A 22,720-nucleotide genomic window follows, 5' to 3' on the forward strand; every position below is an offset into this window, starting at 1 on the left:
TTTCCGCCACCGCACCAGCCTCTCGCTTTGACTCGACAGAGCTGCGCTGCTGTTCAATGTCGGCCGCGTGAGACAACCACATCGTGTCTTCGAGCGACAAAACGGGCTCGCTCATCGATCGGCGTATAAGCCGTATGTTTTCAAGTAGCGTCTCTTTCTCCGTTTCGGTCCGCGCGGGCAATGTCACCGCGAGCCTAGTGTGCCGACGGTCGCCGGGTACGCTTTGAACGCACCCGACGCCCAGTAGATTGCGCTCCGCGTGTTTGACGGCGACGCCAAAGGGCAACGTTCGAAGCGCTGCCCCCGGTGTTGTCGGTGGTGGAACGTGGTAACATATGACATCCCTGTCTGTGTCCACAAACACGACAACTCCGCTCCGATTCACAAGGACCGTCTTTGCCCCGTACGGTATGTAGCTCATTTCTCGTGCGGCGCTGGCCATTGCGAGTTTGCTGATAGGCAAAGTGGAGCCTACGTTCATATCGGAAGACAGCCCGAATTCCAACTCGGGCACACCGGGCATCGACACGAAGCTTTTCACTCGAGGACTTTTGTCCGATACGCGTCTAAAAAACATTCCTGCCTCTAGCTTGTACACGCCGTTGACTTCTACGGACGAAAACCCCCCGTCGCCAAACGCGAGGTTCCTCGTGTAGCGGTAGTGTAACGTCCTGAAACGGGTGGCGGCTACCTCGACCGCGTTGGCCAGCACGGTGAACAGCGGCACGCTACTAGCCCTAGCGAACGTATAGTCGAGGTAGCCTAAGCCATACCGAGAGACACCCCATCTGGCCATGTCTAGTGCGAGCACAGAGAGTTCTTGTTCGCTGTACATCAACGCGTTCGCCGAGCGTGCGTTGTATCTGTTTGTCGGATTCGGCGGTTCTACGCAATCGGGTCCCAGTTCGTACGCAGAAGACGGCAGAGATACTATTATGCCGCCTCGATTGTTCGAGCGTCTGCTCAGCTCGTCGAAGACATAGAGGCCCGACAGTTGCAGACGCCTAACGTCCGACACGTCGACGATGAGCTCGTGCTCGTCGGAATACCCTTCGGCTCGCCATATCTGGGGATTGAGCGTATCGCAGCAGCGCTTTTCGAATGGGACGCGCACGTTGGTCAGATCTAAAAACGCACCGTGTCGGGACACCACACGTCCCAGCGTCCGTAACGTGTTTTCCGCGGAGGTCTGCCTGGGCGTCAGTCCTGCGAGCAGTTCGGCGTGAATACCCCTGGCGAGCATTAGCTCTGCCAATGCGCTAGAGGTCAATCCCGGTTTCACGTCAAACCTAGATCCGTACGTTGTGCTGACGAGATCCAAGTCGAGAAGCGCGCCTTCCTCCAAGCTCGCGTCGATCACGACAATCTGAACGTCGCTCCTCGAGAGCGCCAGCCAGTCTAGCGCACCGGACAGTTCTTCCTGGGTTGGGGTCGTCAGAGCGTTACTGCCGTTGTGAAATCGGAGTTTCACTCCGATTTCAGTCCTCCACCTTTGGCGATCGATGATCGCAATAGCGTGCTTAACCGCGCTAGGAACACACAGCTCGCCGTTCGCCAGAGCCCCCTCGAGCGACCTCACCGGTACACGGGTGCACTTAGATGATGCCCTCGCAACGCTGTCTTGGTCCGTGGGCAGCACGGTCGCGTCCCCCCCGATTGTGAGAATGTTAAATTCTAGCAGCGTGACATCGCATCGCATCAAGTCCAAGGGAGCGGAGGGTGCTTCTGCGGTCGGTCCTTGCCAAGATGAAAAAACCGCCGGTGTCACGACGCAGAAGATCTCGGTGTTTGGTTTGACGGATCCGTGTACGACTCTGCTCCGTCCCAGCGTAGATTCTGCATGATTGTAAAAAACCTCTAGCTTCCAATCGTTGTTGGTGCCGGGCAGGCCTGAGATCACGCGCGAGAACGGCACACAGCTGGGTGAACAAGGCCCGTCGCGGTCCGTGTAGTCCGCCGTGTTCGCGCAATGGCAATCGGCGTGCCGTTTGTGTTTCCAAACATATTTCAGATGTATTCCTCGTGTGATTACACTTTCTGTAACGTTGCCGTCAGGGCCAACCCGGTCGTACCACAACTCCACTTCCAAGTGTCTAAATACGTGGAGAGACGGAGACTTGACGATCAACGAAATGTCAAACGCGTAGACAAAGAAGCCCCGCGCGTAGTCCTTATTCCACTCGGCACCCTTGGCGATATCACATCTGCGATCCACGCGGTTTACGGTCGAGTCGGTCGCGGACACCAATAGAGGGGCTGTCGTTTTCATAGGCGAGACACGTTGCACTCCGTACCACATGACGTCCGCGGATCTGAAAATGCGCTCACCGCCCAGCGGTACGGTTGCGCGGGCCTGTACGATTAGCGTGTCGCCGGAAACGTCCACCGCTAAAGGGTCTTCGTGTGTCGATTCAATTTTAACTCCGGTAGGATCCAGTCCGGGTGACATAAACGGTTTCAATATGTCTTTGTGCATTCTAGCTGCCGCGTCGAGCAAAGACAATGCGTTTAGGGCAGAGTACAGATGTTCGGCGACCCTCGACCCATCGGCAAACAAACGGTCCGCGACGATCTTGTCGGATATCGTAGACGGTGAAAAGTACTTGCGTAGTTTCATAAACTCTTCCTCGGTCAGACCCGCCATCCAGAGTTTAGTCAGCTCGTTCAAGGTGTCGACTAATGCCGTCGACGCGGGGGGTTCGACTAACGTGCGCATAGGTGTGTAATCGTCCGGCTGGCCGCATATCGTATCGTGCCAGAGGGAACCGGGAAGGATGACTTGCTGGTTCGAAGGACACGTTTTGTGCAGGGCGCATGTTTGGATGAGGGTATCTTGGCGGTCGGCCGCCCTAACGTGATAACCGTTAGGGCACGCGTCCCCACATCCCTCAAGCAGAAGAGGTCGCCCCAGCGGACACCGATATCTGCAGATCGGCCTCCTGGTGTTGTCGCAGTGGAGTATGACATGCGTCGGGTTTGGACAGCCGACGGCGTTATGCGTACAGGTGCTCAAATTAGACGCAGCGGGTACTACATACGCAGCTCTCTCGTGGGCCGTCGACAGTACGGCCAACATGGTCAAGCGGACGACGAACGCGAGCGAGAACAGAGCCATCGCCGTGCACTTTCACTCACGCACCACGACAAATCGTTTGGTTAACGTAAACGGATTAGTAAAAAAGACAATGTCTACTCCACAATGCCTAGCGTTTCCCCTCGTCGGACACTGTTGAGTCTGTTCGATGGCACTGGTAGTATATGTAAACCGTTCGTGGATAACGGGTGGCTGGTGCGGAGGCTAGACGTCGACGGTCGACACGGCGCTGACATCGTTGTGGATATCTTGGACTGGGATCCGTCCAAGGACTGGTCCGGACCACCTCCCGATGTGATATTCGCAGGTCCGCCGTGCGAGCAATACAGCATGGCCAGAAGTACGGCTAAGACGCCGCGGAATCTGACGTTGGCCGATTCGCTGGTGGCTAAAACCACGGAGATAATCGACTATTTCCACAAAAGAAACCGCTCGCTACAGTACTTTGTGGAGAACCCTGACTCGAGCATGGTGTGGAAACGATGGGTCTCTCACAGGCTGTACCATGACGTGGGCAAACACCCAAAGAGCGTGACCGCTGCAATGCTCCGCAAGAACAGGAAAGTCAGTCAGTGGAAGCTGACAGCTAATGTTGCGAAGGTGTCTCGTGGAGACAAACATGTGATGCGGCTTGATTATTGTCAGTACAAGGCCAAGTACAGGAAGCGAACGAGACTGATGACCAACAACCCCTTCGCGGGCTTGATGTGCAACGGGAGGTGTGCTAGCATGGTGGGAGGAAGACATGTAGAAGTGGCCCAGAGAGGCCCGAGGGCTCATACTAAAGCGTCGCCTGGTGCACCTGGAAAACGGTACCATACTCGCGATCAGCTCCACGCTTATCCTGCGGATTTGGTCGAGGTTATTTTCCGACACGTCGACTCTTCGCCCTCACGCACTAGGGACGGCGTACACAAGGCGAAAGCGGAGCCAAAGTGGGATACTGTGAATGGACGATAGATGCAATAGATGCAACCCTTTGTCTCGTACGTCTGTGTATCGTTGTCTTTTTTTTATTTCATGTTGAGCTGTGTATTGTGCATGTAAAAAAAAACAAACAAATAAAGAACCTTTGAGGCATGGTGAGTTGTAAGTGAAAGTTGTCTTTATTTTTATTCATTTGTTGAAAGACACCACAATTACACAGCGTGATTTATTGTAACACTACACACGATTAGATTTATTGTAACACTACACACAGCTCTTCTGTGTAATCGTTAGGTTGGCCAACCCGCAGGTTTGGAACCGCCGACCTACGGGTTTGGAGCCGCCGACCTGCGGGTTTGGAGCCGCCGACCTACGGGTTTGGAGCCGCCGACCTGTGGGTTTGGAGCCGCCGACCTACGGGTTTGGATCCGCCGACCTGTGGGTTTGGAGCCGCCGACCTGCGGGTTTGGAGCCGCCGACCTGCGGGTTTGGAGCCGCCGACCTACGGGTTTGGAGCCGCCGACCTGTGGGTTTGGAGCCGCCGACCTACGGGTTTGGATCCGCCGACCTGCGGGTTTGGAGCCGCCGACCTGCGGGTTTGGAGCCGCCGACCTACGGGTTTGGAGCCGCCGACCTGTGGGTTTGGAGCCGCCGACCTACGGGTTTGGATCCGCCGACCTGCGGGTTTGGAGCCGCCGACCTACAGCACAAACCTAGCCGCCACAGGCTGTAGATCCCCCCCCCCCCCCCCCCCAGCTGCGGTATAGATAAACCCTTCCCAACCGAGGCGAAAACACTTCAGGGTCAATTCACAGGCTACCTAGGGGATAAGCGCACAAGGTTTTGATTAGGACCACTCGAACACAGATGACACGCTTACACTTTACCGTAGCGCTTCTTGCGCTTGCCATCGCCGGAGCATGTGGCGGGATCGTCGACCGAGGATCCCTGCACGCCGCCATGCTCGAAGGTCTGAACTCACACCCTACCATGCGACAGGTGACAGTGTACGATCCACACAAGTCGATCGTTAGGTGGCGTTTGGGGCCTAGTCCTCCGAGATGCGACTGGAGGATGACAGCCCATATCGTAGGTGATTACGCCGTGGACGAGACTCAGATCTCCATGAAATCGGACAACTGCTCGGAGTACACCACTCAGCATTGGTCGGGTACATTTCCCTGCGTATTCAACAGAGGAGATTTAACCACCACGTGCAAAGGCCCTCTCCCCGTAGGAGCGGAGAACGGAACGTGGCTCTTAGGCTACACGATTGTCGATCCCGAAAACACCGTGCTTCCACAGAAACCCCCACCGTTCAGCAGAAACGTCACGGCGACACCTTTCGCAGCAGAGCCAACTCTACTAAGCCTGGCGGGCTTAGGGTTAGCGAAAGCCGTACAGATGTCCGGGGAGTACTCCGGGTCTGGCGTGATTGCATCGTCTTGGTACGACGACGTGTTGTACGTTACCCTAAATTCTAAAGATGTAATGTTTTCGTTGGATTTGAAGATAGACGTCTCAGAAGCGGAAAAGTACAGGGACGTCAACGTATCCTGGTGCGCTTGGACTGCGGGCAATAGACTGATTGTGGACATGCACGCGTCCTGGTACAACGTAAGCCTACAACACCCGTCGGAGACCGATGACTACGACTACATCGCCGAGGCCGACGCGCCGTCAAAACGCACGGATAGGAAGAAACGTTCCCCGGGCTTGGCTGCGATAACATCCACATTAGGTCTAGATTTGCACACTTTAACCCTAGTTGCCAAAGTGGAAGAGCAAATTAATCGAACGAAGACCAACTTGGTTCCAATTGCCAATGACACAGCAGAAGTCAGCAGGGAACTTCGCGACATCATCGCGGCAACGGAAAACAGCTTGGTTGCAATTGCCAATGACACAGCAGAAGTCAGCAGGGAACTTCGCGACATCATCGCGGCAACGGAAAACAGCTTGGTTGCAATTGCCAATGACACAGCAGAGGTCAGCAAGGGCCTTCGCGATATCATCGCGCGCTACAACGCTAGCCGCGACGACACAGAGAGTGCCGCAGTGTCCCACGTCGATGTAATCGACAGACCGCCGCCGCCCGACGCCCCGGTGAAACACACGGCGCGCGCCATTGTGAGTTACAGTAGAAACGACATAGAGTCTTCCGACGTTACCGTGGCTGGCGAGGTACACAGGTTACATTACGCTGCGTTGTTGAAGTCTGCAGAGCACGAACCCAGACTGTGTCCCGTGATCACCCTAACAAGTGCCTGCGCTATCATGAATGTCATTGTGACAGACGAAACCCAGCTGCGGAAACTCGGCGGCAATCTCACTGCGTTCTATCTCCGTGATTTGAATAGATGTGGGCGTAAAGGACAGAAGTACATTTGCACCACAGGCAACGTGCGTGGGACAAAGGGACTGCTTATCGACGTAAAATACAGAAGTCCCATGTTGAACTCCGACGATCCGGCGTGGATGGAGTTACCCATCGGACCTCTGGCGCGTTGTGCCGAGAGGGTCTACCATTTCACTGAATGCGAAACGCCCCAGCCGCCGGCTCGATTCACCGGACCGCCACAGAACATCAGGCGTGGCAAGATGCACAAGTTCTAACGGCCGTTTCGTTCATGTAATGGTCGTTTATGTGTATCGTGAGGGGCCTGATCTAATGTTGTGTGTCCGCGGTGTTCTGTGCACTCCGTCTGAATGCTGTAGTACATCTTGATATTGTGTTTTCCACATGTGAACCAAATAAAAAAGAAACCTGTACTCATTGAGCGTGGTCTTCTTCTTTATTGTGAAGCAGCGACAACAAGCGAATGCTGGTTGATCAACGGCATTTTTTTATTCATTCACGACAACACAAAGCGTGTGTTATAATATCAGGACCCCGGTTATGTCTACAATGTCGCTAAACGTAACCTTGCGAAGACTTAAACACAGGGGAGCTGTGTAGCTGTTAGTTTACGGTGTATGCTTTTCTGTCTCTGTCCAGGTGAGATTCTGGTGGTTGGTTCGAATCCCACCGTAGCCGCTCTGGGTGACACCGTGGTGCTGCCGTGTCACCTGGAGCCCGCGTTCGACGTCCGGGGTTTGACGGTGGAGTGGTCCAGACCCGACCTCAAACCTGACCCGTCCGACCGGCTCAGCCGAGTGGGGTACGTTCACCTATACAGAGACAAGAACGATGTTCCCGACATGAAGATCGCGTCGTACCTCAAGAGGACGCAGTTGTTCGCGGACGCCATGAAACACGGGAACATTTCCCTCCAGATCACGAATGTGTCCGAGGGAGACGCAGGCAGATACCGCTGTTTTGTACCAAAGCTACAGAGTCGGGTGAAATTTGCGATCGTCGAACTTGTAGTCGGTGAGAGCAAATGTTTTTTTGTTTTTTTTTGTTGTTGTTGTTGTTGGTGGTGAAGAAGGTGTTGTGTGGTGCCAAGCTCACTCACACAGGCTACAGTGTGATGACGAGCGTTGACTCTTTGTTTTTTTTTGTCGTTTAGATTTGACGTTTGTCAGAAACTCGACAACAGAGGCACCGCTGACGTTTGTCAGAAACTCGACAACAGAGGCACCGCTGCAAACTCTAACAACTGCAGATCATCGAGACACTACTCCAACAAACGGTGAGAACACTCAGAAAAGAACAACACTCAGACCTTTCTGTGTACAATTCACAGTTGGTCGCTTTGTGTGTGTGTATGTGTTTGCGGTGACCTTGTTGCTTTTTCTACATCAGCAGATGGAGCCAGGATCTACGCGATCGTAGCTGTCGTCGTCGGCCTACTACTTCTGCCTGTTGTCGGCTTTGTTGTATATCGTCATCGTCCCATTTGCTCATGTTACACCGACGTTAGACGCATTAGGGCTTTAATGCCACATCTTCCTCGTACTGCTTGAGTGTGCGGTTACGACGATAGCATCGGCCCTGTCACTTACCGTGTTACTTATTTTGTTTTATGATCTGTGCTGAGAGCATATTTTCTAATGTCAATGATGTACTTTGTGATCAATGTATGCGTGTACCTTTGTTGTGTTTCCTGAATTGAATAAACTGTATATTTTGTAGTAATATCACGGTGTGTCTCTCTTACTTATTATTGCTTTCAGACACGTACTCAATAACAGCAAACACGAGTGTTTCCACAGTGGATTCTTTATTTGTTGTACATACATAACAAACACCAAACGCATTATTACTGTTAAGTGACAAAACATTTGTGTTTGGTTTGTGTAGCAAACACGAGAGCGCTGAGTTTAGAGGTAGAGTGCACTCTGTTATGTTTGGGGCACGGGTACGTCGTCGACTTCTCCGTGGCTTGCACGCAGAACAACCCCGTTCCAGTTTGCCTAACAGTCACAGGCACCCCCCACAAATCCATAAGTCGTTTAGCCTCATTCTCCACCCGTTCGCCGTCGGGGCTGTCTTCTTCGGCGTCGAATTGGATTGCAGGCAACCCCTGGCGTTCTTTCAGTAAGTCCGCGAATCGGTCACCCAGAAACGTGACGTCGTCGGCGATGGGATTGGAGGAAAGTCCCACAGAAAGAGAAAGATGATGGTCGAACCCGGACCCGGGGAGATTGATCTGATCGTTGAACGTTTCTACGTATTCGAATCCGGTGCCCTGTTTGTAACAGTTGGGCAATCGCACTGATTTTCTGAAGGCATACGGAGCCTTGTCGATGGCCGAACGCCTTGTCGTTTTGCGAGGCGCGTCTGCGCTCAGTCGCAAACAGCGAACGTCGTTCTTTGAGGCGCTCTGCGATATCGCCTTGCTCAGATCGCACAGGCTGCAGGCCCGTGTCTCCTCTGGGTACGAAAGCAACAGGTAGCGCAGAGAAACCTTCTCCATTTCTTGCAATAACGGCCTGTACGCCTCTATGCCACGGACACTGCACAGTTCCACGGGCAGATACCACAGCATCCTAAGGCTCAACTTAGATTGCACGGACGACGATCTGATGTACACGGCCACTTTACCGATTGCTCTCGTGAGCTCCTTCAGGCTTACGCCATCAGGGGGGCTATTGGGCCGTTGGGCCCTTTGCGCCGTTGGCGTTGCGTTCACCATGGACAGTAACGACTCGGCTACCACCAACAACAAACTACTCGCCATCGCTCGGCTAACCTTGCGTCTCGTCGCGCAGTTGGCCTTCACCGTGTACCGTGCGTGACACGACGCGCAGCACTTCATGTCCACATCGAGATTCAACCGAGTCACTGGTCTTCCGGGCAGAAAGACCTCATTGTAACAAGGCCGAGTCGTCAGCTCGCTGAGGTGTCCTCTGGATGTTACGACGTAAGAATGCGCAGTCTTCCCGGTAGCAGGATCGACATTGTCCTCCATAAGCAGCACTGGGTTCACAGAGCCCCATTCTCTACGCGACGGCAGCGATCCAATCTGAGCCTGAGGTTCTCGCGTCACGCAGTACTGGATCAGATCGTTGAACGTGACACCTTGTCCCACGTGCACGGCGAACCTGCAAGGGAACGCCGCGGGTCTGTCCGTCAAAGTCCCCGGGTGGTTATTGAACCAGTGTATCGTGCCGTCGTGTTCCACCCGCTGCTGCGAAGGCGCGGTGTGAGAGGGCGCGTGCGTCGTTAGAAACGGTGAACCGGGGGTTGTGGGGCGTTGGTGTACCCCATCGGTCGGTTTGACTTCCCGTTCCGCCACCGAATCTCTGTTCACAAAGGTGCGGTCGGACGTAAGCGACTCGGACTTGGGATCGGACTGCAGTTCGAACTTTAGCTCCGGTGTAATAACCTGAGCCGGTTCAGCTGGTTCGTCTTCGCCACAGGTCACGTCTAGCGAGTTGTCCTTCATGTAAGGGTAATTCCAACGTTTGAAGGCTAGGTGGTCCAGGCCCGTGACCGAAAGTCCGTGTAAGGACTCGTGTTCACCAACACTCTTGTCCAACAGCCCTCCGTGGTCGATTACATCTTGCAGCGAAGGGGGGGCTGTGGTGTCCTTCTCCACATAGTAGATGCTCATCATCCGGTTGAAAAGTGGGTAATGGTGCATAATATCGTACTTCCTGGTCAGCATTTCTCGTGTCGCGCAAACAAACAGCGAATGCATGCGTTCGCCCAGGTCAAGTTCCTCGGTGTCAGCGCGTTTAACGTAATGCTCCAGGAACGCAGCACATTTTATTCCCTTCGACATACACATTCGTACCAGCTCGCTGTCAGCGGCAGCAAGCGAGACATCGGCGAGAGGTTCTTGGAGCTCTATGTCATGGCCTGCCACACACCGACGATCCTTCAACCCGGGCACCGCCACGTCTCGCACGATACGTAGTTGACAGAACGTGGTACGTTCCATGTCCGACCTCACCGCGTGGACGCGGGCGATGTCGTCTTTGCGTAAGGCTAAGGCCGAACGAGACGAATTCCACAGGTGCCACACATCGGCCTCCGCTCCTCTTGTCAAGAAGCAGTGTTCCTGTAGACTAGGTGTCGTCTGGTTCGCAACAGCGGGCTCGGCGTCCATGTCCATCGGTGCGCTGGAAGGTTATGTTTGTGCAGAAACTGTAGCAACATATAGCACTTACCGTGTGTACGCCACTTACCCGGTTTTTTATACATATATGCACGTGTGGGTGTGTGAAGAAGAAGAATTAGAAGAAGAAGAACAAGAAGAAGAACAAGAAAAAAAGCTTTAAGAAACAGAAAACGAGGTCAAGTTGACAAGACGTCGAAACCAACACGGCGATACGTACGTCGTTACTAGAAGCGAGGAAGTGGATAAAAGCCGAGCCCTTGTATCCATCGCGAAATCTGTAGATCCTATTCTCGGGACTGCCGTACACGCCGACTGGTTTCTCTTCCTCCTTGAACGACGGCAACCTCTGCAGTTCTTCCATGGCAGATTCTACACCCAATCTCAACGTAGTGCACATGTGGTTATTTTGAGCCTGGACCATAACGTTGATGTCCAAGTGCAACAACACAGACGCTAGGAGCAGTCTCATCATCAGACTCTTGCCGCACTGCCTCGGCGCTAGGCAAAGCGTGTACGGATTTGCGTAACGCCGAAAGTCCTTCTCTATGTGATACCAGTGACTTTGCGTGGGTTTCGCGTGGTCGTACGCCTCGGATCCCAGGGGAGCCAGTCCGAGTTTGGACAGTAATGCGTGTTTGTACTTGTAGAGATTGTCGCCCAGTTGGGTGAGCGTAACACCTAACACCACACCTCGCAGGAGTTCAATTTGAAAGGGTTCCAATCTCATGTCTTTAACTCGGAAATATTCAAACACCCGGTCGATCATGCGGCCGAATCTGCACATGACAGAATGCGAGTCCTGCTTACTAAGGGCGTCGGTCGTTTGCAAAGTCCGCATCCTCGCCCGAGCTCCTTCTAAGCCGAGCCGCTGTATCAAAAGGGCTTGCGCTGTGCGGTTCGTGAGCAACTGCGTGTACTCGGCCATCGTTTCGGTGTGTTCCCTGTCCTTCTCGCTGTCTCTCGTCATCTTGGACAGTCTGATTCGGATACAGTCCACCGACACCCCGATCGGAGCCACTTGAGATGTAACGATGGGATCCCTGGTGAACTCTGTCAACAGCCACTGGGTATCCTCCGCGCACGGGGACAGCGCACCGCGGTGCAACATCGCCACAGCCGGAGAGTGTCGAGCGGACGGAAGCGACAATTATTTCGTCCACGGCGACGGCGCGGAACTCTGTCCCGCTCGACTTCTCGCAAATAGTCCTGCGTTGTGTCACACGGAAAAAGAACTGAGGTGTCCCACCAAGGCCTCTCTGATGCAGTTTGTCCTTCCGAATAAAATATACTTCAGATACTGCTGGTTGTTTTCGGGTACACCTACCGACAACGGCTACATTTTCACCAACGGAGGGGATGCATTAACCGATAGAGATTTGGTCGAACGAAACAGACTTATGATGACGAGCGAGCTGCCCAACGACGTGGATCTCGAACGCCGGTGCGATCGGCGACACGAGGCGCTCAGGGCCTTTTGGTTAACCAGCGAAGGCAATTTGGTGTACGTGACAAGTAGTTCGGAGGACATGAAATTCCGGTCGATCAGAGCTAGAAACCGCAGCGTGGCACTATCGCTGTGGACCAGCAATCCGGAGCTGTGTGGTCAAACGATGAGGGAGTCCGCGTCGGCCTATTCTAACCTCATCCGCATATGCGAACGCGCTAGCGTGTCTAGCAACGGGAGGTTCTATAATCTGTATGCCAACTACCCGCTGCCCGTGCAGGGTGAACCGGACGAACTCGCTGGCTGCGAGCTACACGTGTGTGAGGAAAGGGACGTGTGCGGCATTGAGATTCGCGACGGGGATCAGCTGTTGGTGTACCTCAGTCCGATCTATGAGAAATACTTTGACTTTATAACGGACCAGAACAACGCCGTTGACCTACGGGATCGAGTGGAGTCGCTTGGGGCTCGATGGTTGGTGGAACACGATCGCAACGAAACGCTGTTCACCTTGCGTGTAAAACACAACTGGTTCACAAGAATGTGCATCAGAGTCACGATGTTAATGTCCGCCATGTAGGCTAGACCGCACGTACCGATGAAACAGTACTAACACTCATCGGACAACTAGTCGTGCACATCCTACAAACTCAGTGTATCCACGGTGGACATATATATAATATATATATATCTCTAGCTTCACACCATGGCGGAGCAGCTTAACCGAAAAGGAGCCTTGAGGATTGAGATGCGAGAACGTGACAGGTGCGTCTTTGCCACTTGGCGAAGTGCCGTCGTTGCCGGTGCGACTCCCTACTTCCCAAGCAGAACCCAATGCTTTTCTGCGATGTCTAAGCCGGGACCGGGGTATGTTGCCCTGACGCACGGCCCCGACGGCGACCTAGCCACGTTCGAGTTGTTCACTAAAGGCAAGGGGTGTATCTGGAAATACACAGTCGGCCCAGACGAGACGTGCACGGAGTACGTCTTGTCTTCTGGCAGTGGGTCCACCGCTCGGATTGTGTTTCGAGATCCAGACGGAAAATGCGTGGAGTATGTCTTGTCTTCTGGCATCGAACCCCCCGATCGCTTTGTGTTTCCGAACATGGAGTCGCTCACGCTGTATTGCAGAAAGCAGGCGACCGAGCGCGCGGTAGATAAAGATCACTACGACATGATCAGAGGCTTGGAAACGGCCGACCGAGAGGCCTCGTATCCTCAAGGAATCTGCGATATGATGGGAGACTTACGAGTAACGTCAGACCGCGAGGCTGCTTCCTACGACGGCGGACGACCTTTGGTGTTGCCGCCACCGCCTCCTGTCAACAGGAACACTAAACCCGGCGTGAACCGGGTCGCGCGCGAGACGCACGGGGATCGTCCCGTTGTTCGCAGAGAGTTAAAGCCCCCGACAGGTACTCGTGAACTAGAGGAAGGCTATCCTTATCCGCCACCGAGACGGTCTGCCGGAGAACGTGGGGTATCAAGGCCCGAGTGGACTGGCAGCGACGAGTACGAGTGGTTGGCGGCGTATCGCGACTGAGGAAAAAGTGCCGCGGTGAGATCACACCGCAGGGCTCCCCCAAGTTGGGGAGACACGAAAGCCATTCCGAAGAAGACCGCAAACTGTCCTCCAAATAAATGCCAAACGGAACCCGTCTAGTGTGTCTCGCAAGTGATTATGTGTGTCGATGATTCTGTGCTGACACTGACCTGCGAACGATGAAATTTGCATGCTTTGTGTTTTTGTATCACATTTGATAATAAACGACCACCGTGGTGGATGCATGCTTTGTGTTTTTGTATCACATTTGATAATAAACGACCACCGTGGAACAACGTGTGGAATGTCCCATCTTTATTTATTCGTGTGCTGTTCAAACCACACGCGTCTGGTAACTGACGTGTGACTCGTACATTATGTGACAGCTAGATGTTAGGTTAAGCACGAGTACTTGGGTGCTTGTCTACATTTGTCCACCTGCAAAAGTATAACCATATCATCACGACTCAATGTATCAAAGTCAAAATGAAAATAAGGCCTGAAACAATGACACGGTCCACATTGTACACACATCTCAACGGCTTTATTCGAGAGGTTACACGTAACAACGTATTATAGCACAGAGAAACATGTGACATTCTGCGGTCCGCCAGCAACAGAGGCACACAACTCTTAACGGAGGGACTTAGTGTAGTTTCCTTCTCGTGTAAAGCACCAGATGCCCTGGGTGCGATGTCCCACGCCAGCCTGCGAAGCTGACACGTATGAGCTCGGTGAAACACCAGGTGATTTGTTTCAGCAGCTCAGTTGGAGTCGTCGCGTGTCCGGTGAAATGCAAGTCGCCCGTGTAAATTATATAGTCTCCGCGAAACCTGGCGATCAGACCTTCGTACTCATCCGACATGATGCTAGGGTACGTGAACATGAGACCCGATGCACCCTTGTAGCGAAGAACCGCATCGCGACAAGACAGTGCTTCGACCAAATCGTTGGAAGGTTTCGCATCTGTGAGATGCACCACCTTTGCGGCAAATAGCTTGTGTGCTATGTAGTAATCCGTTACGCCGGAACGGCTTTCCACCGACAGTATCTCAGGTATGGTGGGGAATCTGATCCCCTTGGCCTCGGTGATCAAGCTAGACAGGCAGCCGGCTCCGTGTTCGAAACGCACCGGGGTGGTTCTCAGCAAAGCTGCTACGCTACCGCATATTCTCTTCCACCGATTAGAAGGATGCTTCTCATCGGGGTATTTGCGGCTGATCGCAATGCCGTCGCAAAGCGACACATGGTCACCGTGAGCACATTGTGTAGGTGAAACCCAAACCGACCGGGTGTCATTCTTCTCCATAGTTGCGAGCTGGGTCTCGGAGCAAGTGCACCGTAAGTCGTCCTCGTGTTCCATACGTGCAGCCAGCATATTCCTAGGTCGGCCAGTCTTCCGGCGTCTAGGTCGGCCAGTCTTCCGGCGTCTAGGTCGGCCAGTCTTCCGGCGTCTAGGTCGGCCGCTCCCGACGTGTAGGTCGGCCGCTCCCGACGTCTAGGTCGGCCGCTCCCGACGTCTAGGTCGGCCGCCCCCTACGTCTAGGTCGGCCGCTCCCGACGTCTAGGTCGGCCGCTCCCGACGTCTAGGTCGGCCGCTCCCGACGTCTAGGTCGGCCGCTCCCGACGTCTAGGTCGGCCGCCCCCTACGTCTAGGTCGGTCGCTCCCAACGTCTAGGTCGGCCAGTCTTACGGCCGTCTGTAAAAACATGGTACACAAAAACACACACAAGCATCAGTGTACCGACCAACATATGTACCACTTGATGTATAAAGTACGCAGCATACACAAAATGCATATACTATACACCATGTTCAGTGGGAAAAAAAAAACAGAACGGTGTGTACCGAACAAAAACTCTGTCTCTGTCAGCATTCTAGGTCGGCGGTTGCTCGTTCTCAGTCGGTCCGACTCACACTCACCGAACCCTTTCACAAGAGTATAAAGCCCCAAGACTACCGGTGTGTTCGTCGATTGCAAGTGGGTTTGCTGGAAAACATGTGGCAGTCAAAAGCTTGCGTTCGAGTGCTAGTCAGCCTGCTAGCACTTTGGCTGGAGTGTTGCAACCAAAGTGCGATTGGCTACGCTGGCCAAGAACAAGTAGCTGTATTTGGGAAACTGTCTTATTCGCTCTCATTACCTGGCTATTTGGAAAGTCCTACTTCTGTCTTTCGAAAAAACGGTCAGGTCGTCAGGCCAGCTAGCCACCATCTGTATGAAGTGACACACACTAGATTGGGGTACCAGGTCACCATTCGATTTCTTACTTGCAATGACGAAGGGCAATATGTGTTAGGCGGGGCGAGATTCACTGTCATCGCAAACCCAATCGATCGAGGTATATATTATTACACGTCAAAGGCGCGCTGTGGAACGGGAAGGACGCCGTGTAGCGTAACAGACAGCACAGCAGTTATCGCTCCGCTAGATGGAGTCGGCGCAATTTACAAGTTTCACGTTGAGACTCCCGACATCTGGCGTGTAATAGAGATATGGAACCACACTATGAGCCCAACACAAAGGCTGACCGGTGGCTGTTTTATAACCCCAAACGGTACGACGTTTGTGGGGCGCGGCAATGTAAACTACAAGTATTTCATTTACACACGGCAAAGTGCTGAAGCGGATCAGTCCTGTTCACAAGTCAGTCGGTCTCTCGACGGTAATCCGGACGACGCTGATCCAATCGATGATCCTGCCACTGGGAGCACGGCAGAGGAACCCGAGCACATGACACCGCAGACTACCACTCGCTGTACGTAGTAAGCACATATCCCTCCCCCCCCCCCCCCCCTCTGCGATATCACGATATCGACACGGTTGTTGGATGGGGTGTCGAGTAAAAAAAAATAACAATGCACTCTTTTCATCCTTAGTGTGCACAGACGACTGCCGCATTGCCATACCCAAATTGGTCCCCCTGCAGCCCGTGGACACCACCAAGGTGCAGCTGTATGCCATTTTAGCCAAACGTAAGCCCGCCGAATGCCACACGTGTGTATGTTTGTGTAATATATAAACTACGTGTTAATTACCATGGTATATGTTCACAGTTGACAGGATAGAAGCCACGATCAACAAAGTCAACGTTTGCCGTTCCGACGCCAGCCGCAACGGAGGACTCGACGCAAAAGTGTTCCTCCTGCCACTGTTTGCGCGTCTCTACATATGAACAACGACGCTGTTGGGGTCTGCTCAGTGTCAACATGTGGTATTATATGGACTCTGGTTGTATGCATAACAATCTTGTCTTCCACGCAAATAAAACAAACATGACAGCACAATGACAAAGGGAGTGAGATGCTTTATTGTATGAATGCACAAACATACACATACACATACATATGAGCGTCCTCACATCGCAACATAAATGCACACTAGTGTGATTTACAGGCTGTGCGCTGAATGCCAGCGTAACGTTTCACACGGTCAATATCAACATCGGTGATCGCGGCGGCGATCCGTTTCCATCTACTGTCATCCAGTAACGTCCGCGCAGTGAGTCTGCGCTTCGGGTCGTACTGAAGCAATGCCAACGCGATTCTCTTCACCTCTGTACACCGCATCAGGGTGGGCATTACACACATGGGATTCCAGATGCTTTCGTCGTCGTGGTCGTCGCGACCGAGAGTTTCATTGATGATTTTATACGTTGGAAAGTTTTTACTGTGAAAGGTCATCGTCGCCTCCATGGCATCTACTATCAGCACGCCCAGGCTCCACATGTCGATAGCGCAGGTGTACTGCGCGATACCCTCCTTCTTTGTGTCAAATAATTCCGGGGCTCTGTAGGACTCCGTTACCAACCCAGAACTCATGGACTTCGCAGCATACCTAGAAAGGCCCATATCTGCCACCTTCACGGTTAGCGTGTCCGCTGTGAGCAACACATTAGCGGGTGTCAGATCTCTGTGTATCATGTTAAGCCCGTGCATGTAAGCCAGAGCGTCGGCGATCTCCAGAGAGAAACGGCCGATAAACGTAATCGGCAACAGGCCCGAGTGATAGCGACCCTGGTAGATCACCTCAAACAGCGTTAAAGGGAGGTAGGGCATGAGCGTTGCTATCTCGCCATCGTGAAGAAAACAGTCCAGCGTCTCCACTATATTAGGATGGCCTCTCAAAGCCGATAGACAAGACAGTTCCCGGACGGTGGAGTCCGTCATAGTGCCGTTTTCGTAATTGCGGTGGCACTTCAACGCATAGCGTTGATCGGTAACGCGACACTTAACGTGGTACACAACACCATATGCCCCTTCGCCTACCTGTGCAACAATCTCGTACTTGTCCATGGCGGTCACGCGAGACGCATGTAATGTTAATCCGCTACAGTGACAAAAGAGCGATGGCGGTGGTACAACCGCAGAAGCACTTCGCAGGTGTTGATGTTTAACAGAGCCTTGGTGGTTTCGCACGTGTCGATGTCGGCCGAGGTAATGGGCTGTAATTCGGTGGCACGCTTACGGCGTGCCAACCAGTTAATTTCTCTGCAAAACACACTGTTCCATCGACGACTGTTGGAATTGGAACTGTGGCGGACCGCTGATCGTTTAGCTCTTCTTGTAGCCGTTGCGCGGCGAGCTAGAGTGCTCGCCGATACAGGTTCGGCTTTCTGAGTCTCGGAAATCACAGCGAGCAACTGCGACTCTGGTTGCTCGAGTATCGGCGTGCCTGCTGGCGGATCACGTATAACAATGACATCAGAACACCCGGGTTTGTTTTCCACCTGATATCTTCGAACCAGCAACTTAGACTCCCCCGTCGAAGTGGAGCTGTGTGTCGGAGCGATTACGTTGTTCACGTCGTCCGTTCTTTGGTCTTTCGCACATAGAACGGCAGCGTTTCCGTTGGACACTATAGACTTGTAGAAGTCAATGGCGTCCCCGTCAGTTGTGCCCGCGTCGACTGGGTCGATAATCAGGTTGCCGCTTAATGATTTCCTAATGAGCCGCGAGCACTTGGCATCTTTCGCATGTATGAACCCACACACGGTACTATCTTCCTGCAATAATACTATGCACGACACGTAGTTGGATGTCTCCAGGTCGGCCACCAGACACGATAGATCCGTGGAAGTGTAGCCTGTTGCGGCAAACGTATACCTTGTCACCGCTCTGATATCGAATTCCTCTCCGTGTTGCTGTTCGAGCACACCGCCGCCGTGCTGCACAAGCGCGGAGTACTCCCGGAGCAAGGTGTTGGCGGACTCACGCTGAGGAATTGGTGTTACTTCTACTCGGCAGTTTGATGCTATGCTATTTAAGTACGTGTCCACACTGTTGATAGTACCTTGCGTTCTTAAATAAACAAAACCACTAAGCGTCTGGTCGCCCGTAGATCTGATCACCGTGGAATACGAAACCAACGCCTTGTCCCTGAGTCGTTCCAATAAGTCCTTTGTGAAGCTCTCTGAGTATATAGGTGTAGTGAATCTAAAGCGGTTTAGGTAGTATCTCATCGTTTGTAGGGTAATGTAACCCTCATGCCGTCCCTGTGTATGATCAACAAACACAAGGCAACACAGCACAGCACGTTACTGCCCGCCGTCCCCACAGGTCGACGATATATAATGCCCGCCGGCTTGCCTGCTGGACACTTATTGGCTGTGTACTGCCTTTTTATTGCGTCTGTGTGTAATGTAACAATAACCGAAACCCTGATATGACAAAAAGAAATACAAATGACATTGGGTTCATTGTGACATTGAAGACTTTATTGTTATTCATATGTACACAATTTTTTGATTACATTATTCAAATAAAAGACAACCATCGCCACCTTCAGCCTAGAGACCAGGTGATAGTGTCACTCCAGTCGCTCCAGTATTTCTGAACTGCCATTGGGATCCCGGGTGTCCATCTAGCTCTCGCGGTCACGGTTCCATCTTCGTACGAGGCAGGAACCTTTAGTTGACAGCTCTTGTTCCTGAAACACCTTCGAATCTCTCTGAAAAGATAGAGCGTTTTCGTCGTTCCGCCACTCTACGTCCACGTACATGCTGCAGTTCCAACGCCCCCGACCTGCAGTTCCAAAGCCCCCCCCCCCCCCGACCTGCAGTTCCAAAGCCCCCGACCTGCAGTTCCAAAGCCCCCGACCTGCAGTTCCAAAGCCCCCGACCTGCAGTTCCAACTCTCCCGACCTACAGCGAACGTTTTGTATTGAGTTGAGGTTGAGCACATTGATGTGGTGCATGTTGTGAGCTTTCTATTGACCTATGCTGTTACTTTTTGTTACAATGGATCGCAACAAAGGGCCCCCAGAGCGGGTTGTGGGACTGTTGTCCAGAAAGAGGAAACTAGGTTCTTGCGCCCCTGTAAATCAACCAGCTGACACATGTGTTCTTCGTGGCAACTCCGACTGTGCGGCGAACACCGACGACCAACTTGTCATTCCCACGCCAGACATGGAATTAGGCTTACAGTCGATGACTAAGGAGGATCTGAACAAGGCCGACTGTGCGGCGAACACCGACGACCAACTTGTCATTCCCACGCCAGACATGGAATTAGGCTTACAGTCGATGACTAAGGAGGATCTGAACAAGGCCGACTGTGCGGCGAACACCGACGACCAACTTGTCATTCCCACGCCAGACATGGAATTCGGCTTACAGTCGATGACCATGGAGGATGTGAAGAAGGCCGCCGTGAGCCAAGTTCGTCTACACCGTGTCCACGCACCAGCGGCTTTGGTGCACGCCCAAGGCCTGCATGGCATAAACCTGGAGAGGTACAACAATTACAGACTGGCCGCGGTGTCGTGGTTTGCATACATCGTACCACTCTGCACATCCGCGGATGTGCACACGGTGGTTTCGGCCACACTCGATCTGTTGGACAGACATGTGGTAACGTCACTGCAAAACGGCATCGAGCTCCAGGACCTGTTGCGCGAGATTAGATCTACACGTGCGGCATGCTTGATGCTTTCGTGTCACATGCACTGCGTTTTCAGGACCGTGGGGTTGCAGCATGTGTGTCTCGCGTATCGCTGGCCTGTGAAAGCAGTTACCGCGGACCCCAACTGTGACGAGGACGACGAGCAATGTACTACAGTGGACGGTGTACGGCGAAAACTGCAAGAGATAACAGTGACACTAAAAGGCAGCCTATTCCCCACGCACACAGAGACTGCGATCAGCGTGCTTTGCAAGTACATGCTCCTAGAGCATGTGGGTGAGACGGCGAATCGAGATGCATTCGCAACGGAGCCGCGTATACGGTCTTTAGCCATGAAATTGTACGCACGACGAGCCCTGACCGTAGAACTGCTTAAATATAAGCCTGTCCGCTGCATGGCAGCGTGTTGCCTAATGGCCATGACCAAGACGTTAGACATTGCACCCGTCAACGCAAAAACATTACGGCTGACTGTGATAGATCTGCTTCTGGACATGAACTGTCAGGGCGTGAGTGAACAAGAGCTAAATGACATGGCTAGTCTACTGGCGCCGGAGGACTGCGTGGTGTGCACCGGTCCATTTGTGACGACCGCTTGTGCAGAGAGAGCATTGCGAACATTGTCGGCTTCATCCTGCTGCGGTTGTAAAGAACTGGTCGGATGACATTGCTGTACAAAACATTTGTGTCATGTATACACATTGTGAAAACAAATAAACAAACGCATTTGATATATCAGACTGTATGTTTTCTTTATTTGTGGTTGGAACATAAACACATTTTTCCTTGTTACATTCACACATTATGCACATGGATGAACAAGCAAAAAAAAAGATCGTTCGAATGGCACGTTCATCACTAACTACATCCATAGTCGTTGGCGTGTAACACAAGAGGAATCGTGCCGACTTCGTTGCCTCGCCCGTCTCTTGTAGGTTCCACGTCCCGTATTTGCCCGGTGCCGCTACGATCCCGGACGGCTTCTTTGATTCTGCTGTCACAACACCAGGCTTCAGTCGGTGAGGCCCACGCTAGTATCACCGCGGGGGTCTCGTTTGTGCACAGCCATACCCTCGAGACCGATCCTGAGTTCGTAGTATATGTCACCTCGATGTGTTCTCCAATGCAATACACGCGAAGAGGTCGAGCTAGGATCCCCGCTTTAATCAGCGCATCTAGGCCGGTCGAGATATTTGTTTCGAAAATAGCCCCTTTTAAGTCGAAGAAACGTTTGGGGCACAAGCACCTGCCCAACGGGTTTTGATCGGGGCGCCTACGGCGGTCCCGCGTGTACACACGGGTTTTGACGATCGTCTGTGTGACCACCAGCTCGGTTTCACCATTGTTCGCTCGTAGTTCCACGGCGGTATTCATATTTGGGGTTTTTTGTTGTTGTTGTTGTTGTTGTGTAATTTACACAGAGTAGATGAAAGACCACAGGTTTGCTCCTTGTCCACTCCCAGCGATCGACAACAAGTGTCGTGTGGTTGTGCTGCAAAGGGTTGTTACCGGCTTTGTGTGAACCTCGGCGAATGAACGCTCTGAGTCGGCGGGCGGACTTATGCTCTGGGAAGGCGGACGAATGGTTCGAGTCGGTGGATGAATCCTCTTGGTCGGCGGACGAATCCTCTGGGTCGGCGGACGAATCCTGTGGGTCGGCAGACTAATGCTCTGGGTCGGCGGACGAATGAGCTGAGTAGGCGGACGATTGCTCTGCGTCGGCGGACGAATGCGCTGAGTCGGCGCACGAACGCTCTGAGTCGGCGGACGAATGCTCCGGGTTGGCGGACGAATGCTCTGAGCCGGCGGACGAATGCCCTGAGTCGCTGTGAATGGACATCGCGGTGAATGGCATTGCGCATCACTGTGAATGGCATTGTGCATCACTGTGAATGACAACAAACTGTGAAATGCCAGATACCGGTTTATTATAAACTCTGTGGAGTGCACTCTCAGCTGAACACAAACGGTCGGCGATGACAACCAAAGACACTGATTAACACCCAGGAATTCATCGCTTACAACCGCTAGAACACCATGGCCAGTAACTCAAGAGACCTTGATGAGATGCCACAACCGCGGACCTCAGAGCGCGTGGTGAGACCGTGCTGGCTGAACATAGACGCATCGGGTCCACGTGTTATCGTCTCTGACGGGTTGAGCCAAAGTGTCCGGCATCTCAACGACCCCCCCACCTTCGGATCCGGTTGGATGGCAGACGCCACGGGCATGATTCACATCGCAGGGTCGTACGACACGTACAAATGCGTAGACTGCAACATAGTCTTGTCGGGATACAA

General features: G+C 52.9%; 1 protein-coding gene and 1 long non-coding RNA gene across 2 annotated transcripts in view; one reads left to right on the forward strand and one right to left on the reverse strand.

Annotated features, from left to right (window-relative positions):
• LOC147336347 (uncharacterized) overlaps positions 1-22,720 on the forward strand; it is a 397,968-nt gene that overhangs the window by 135,885 nt on the left and 239,363 nt on the right. The window lies entirely within an intron of this gene.
• On the reverse strand, positions 16,899-17,813 carry LOC147336361 (cyclin-dependent kinase 3-like). The gene has a single exon (XM_086287785.1). It carries the CDS (start codon positions 17,811-17,813, stop codon positions 16,899-16,901), a length of 915 nt encoding a protein of 304 aa, XP_086143911.1.

The sequence above is a fragment of the Aulonocara sp. 'chitande type north' Nkhata Bay genome, linkage group LG3, assembly GCF_057382095.1.
Source record: "Aulonocara sp. 'chitande type north' Nkhata Bay isolate Kocher_YH1m ecotype deep benthic linkage group LG3, A_spYH_male_GT1.1, whole genome shotgun sequence".
In the NCBI taxonomy this organism is placed as follows: domain Eukaryota; kingdom Metazoa; phylum Chordata; class Actinopteri; order Cichliformes; family Cichlidae; genus Aulonocara; species Aulonocara sp. 'chitande type north' Nkhata Bay.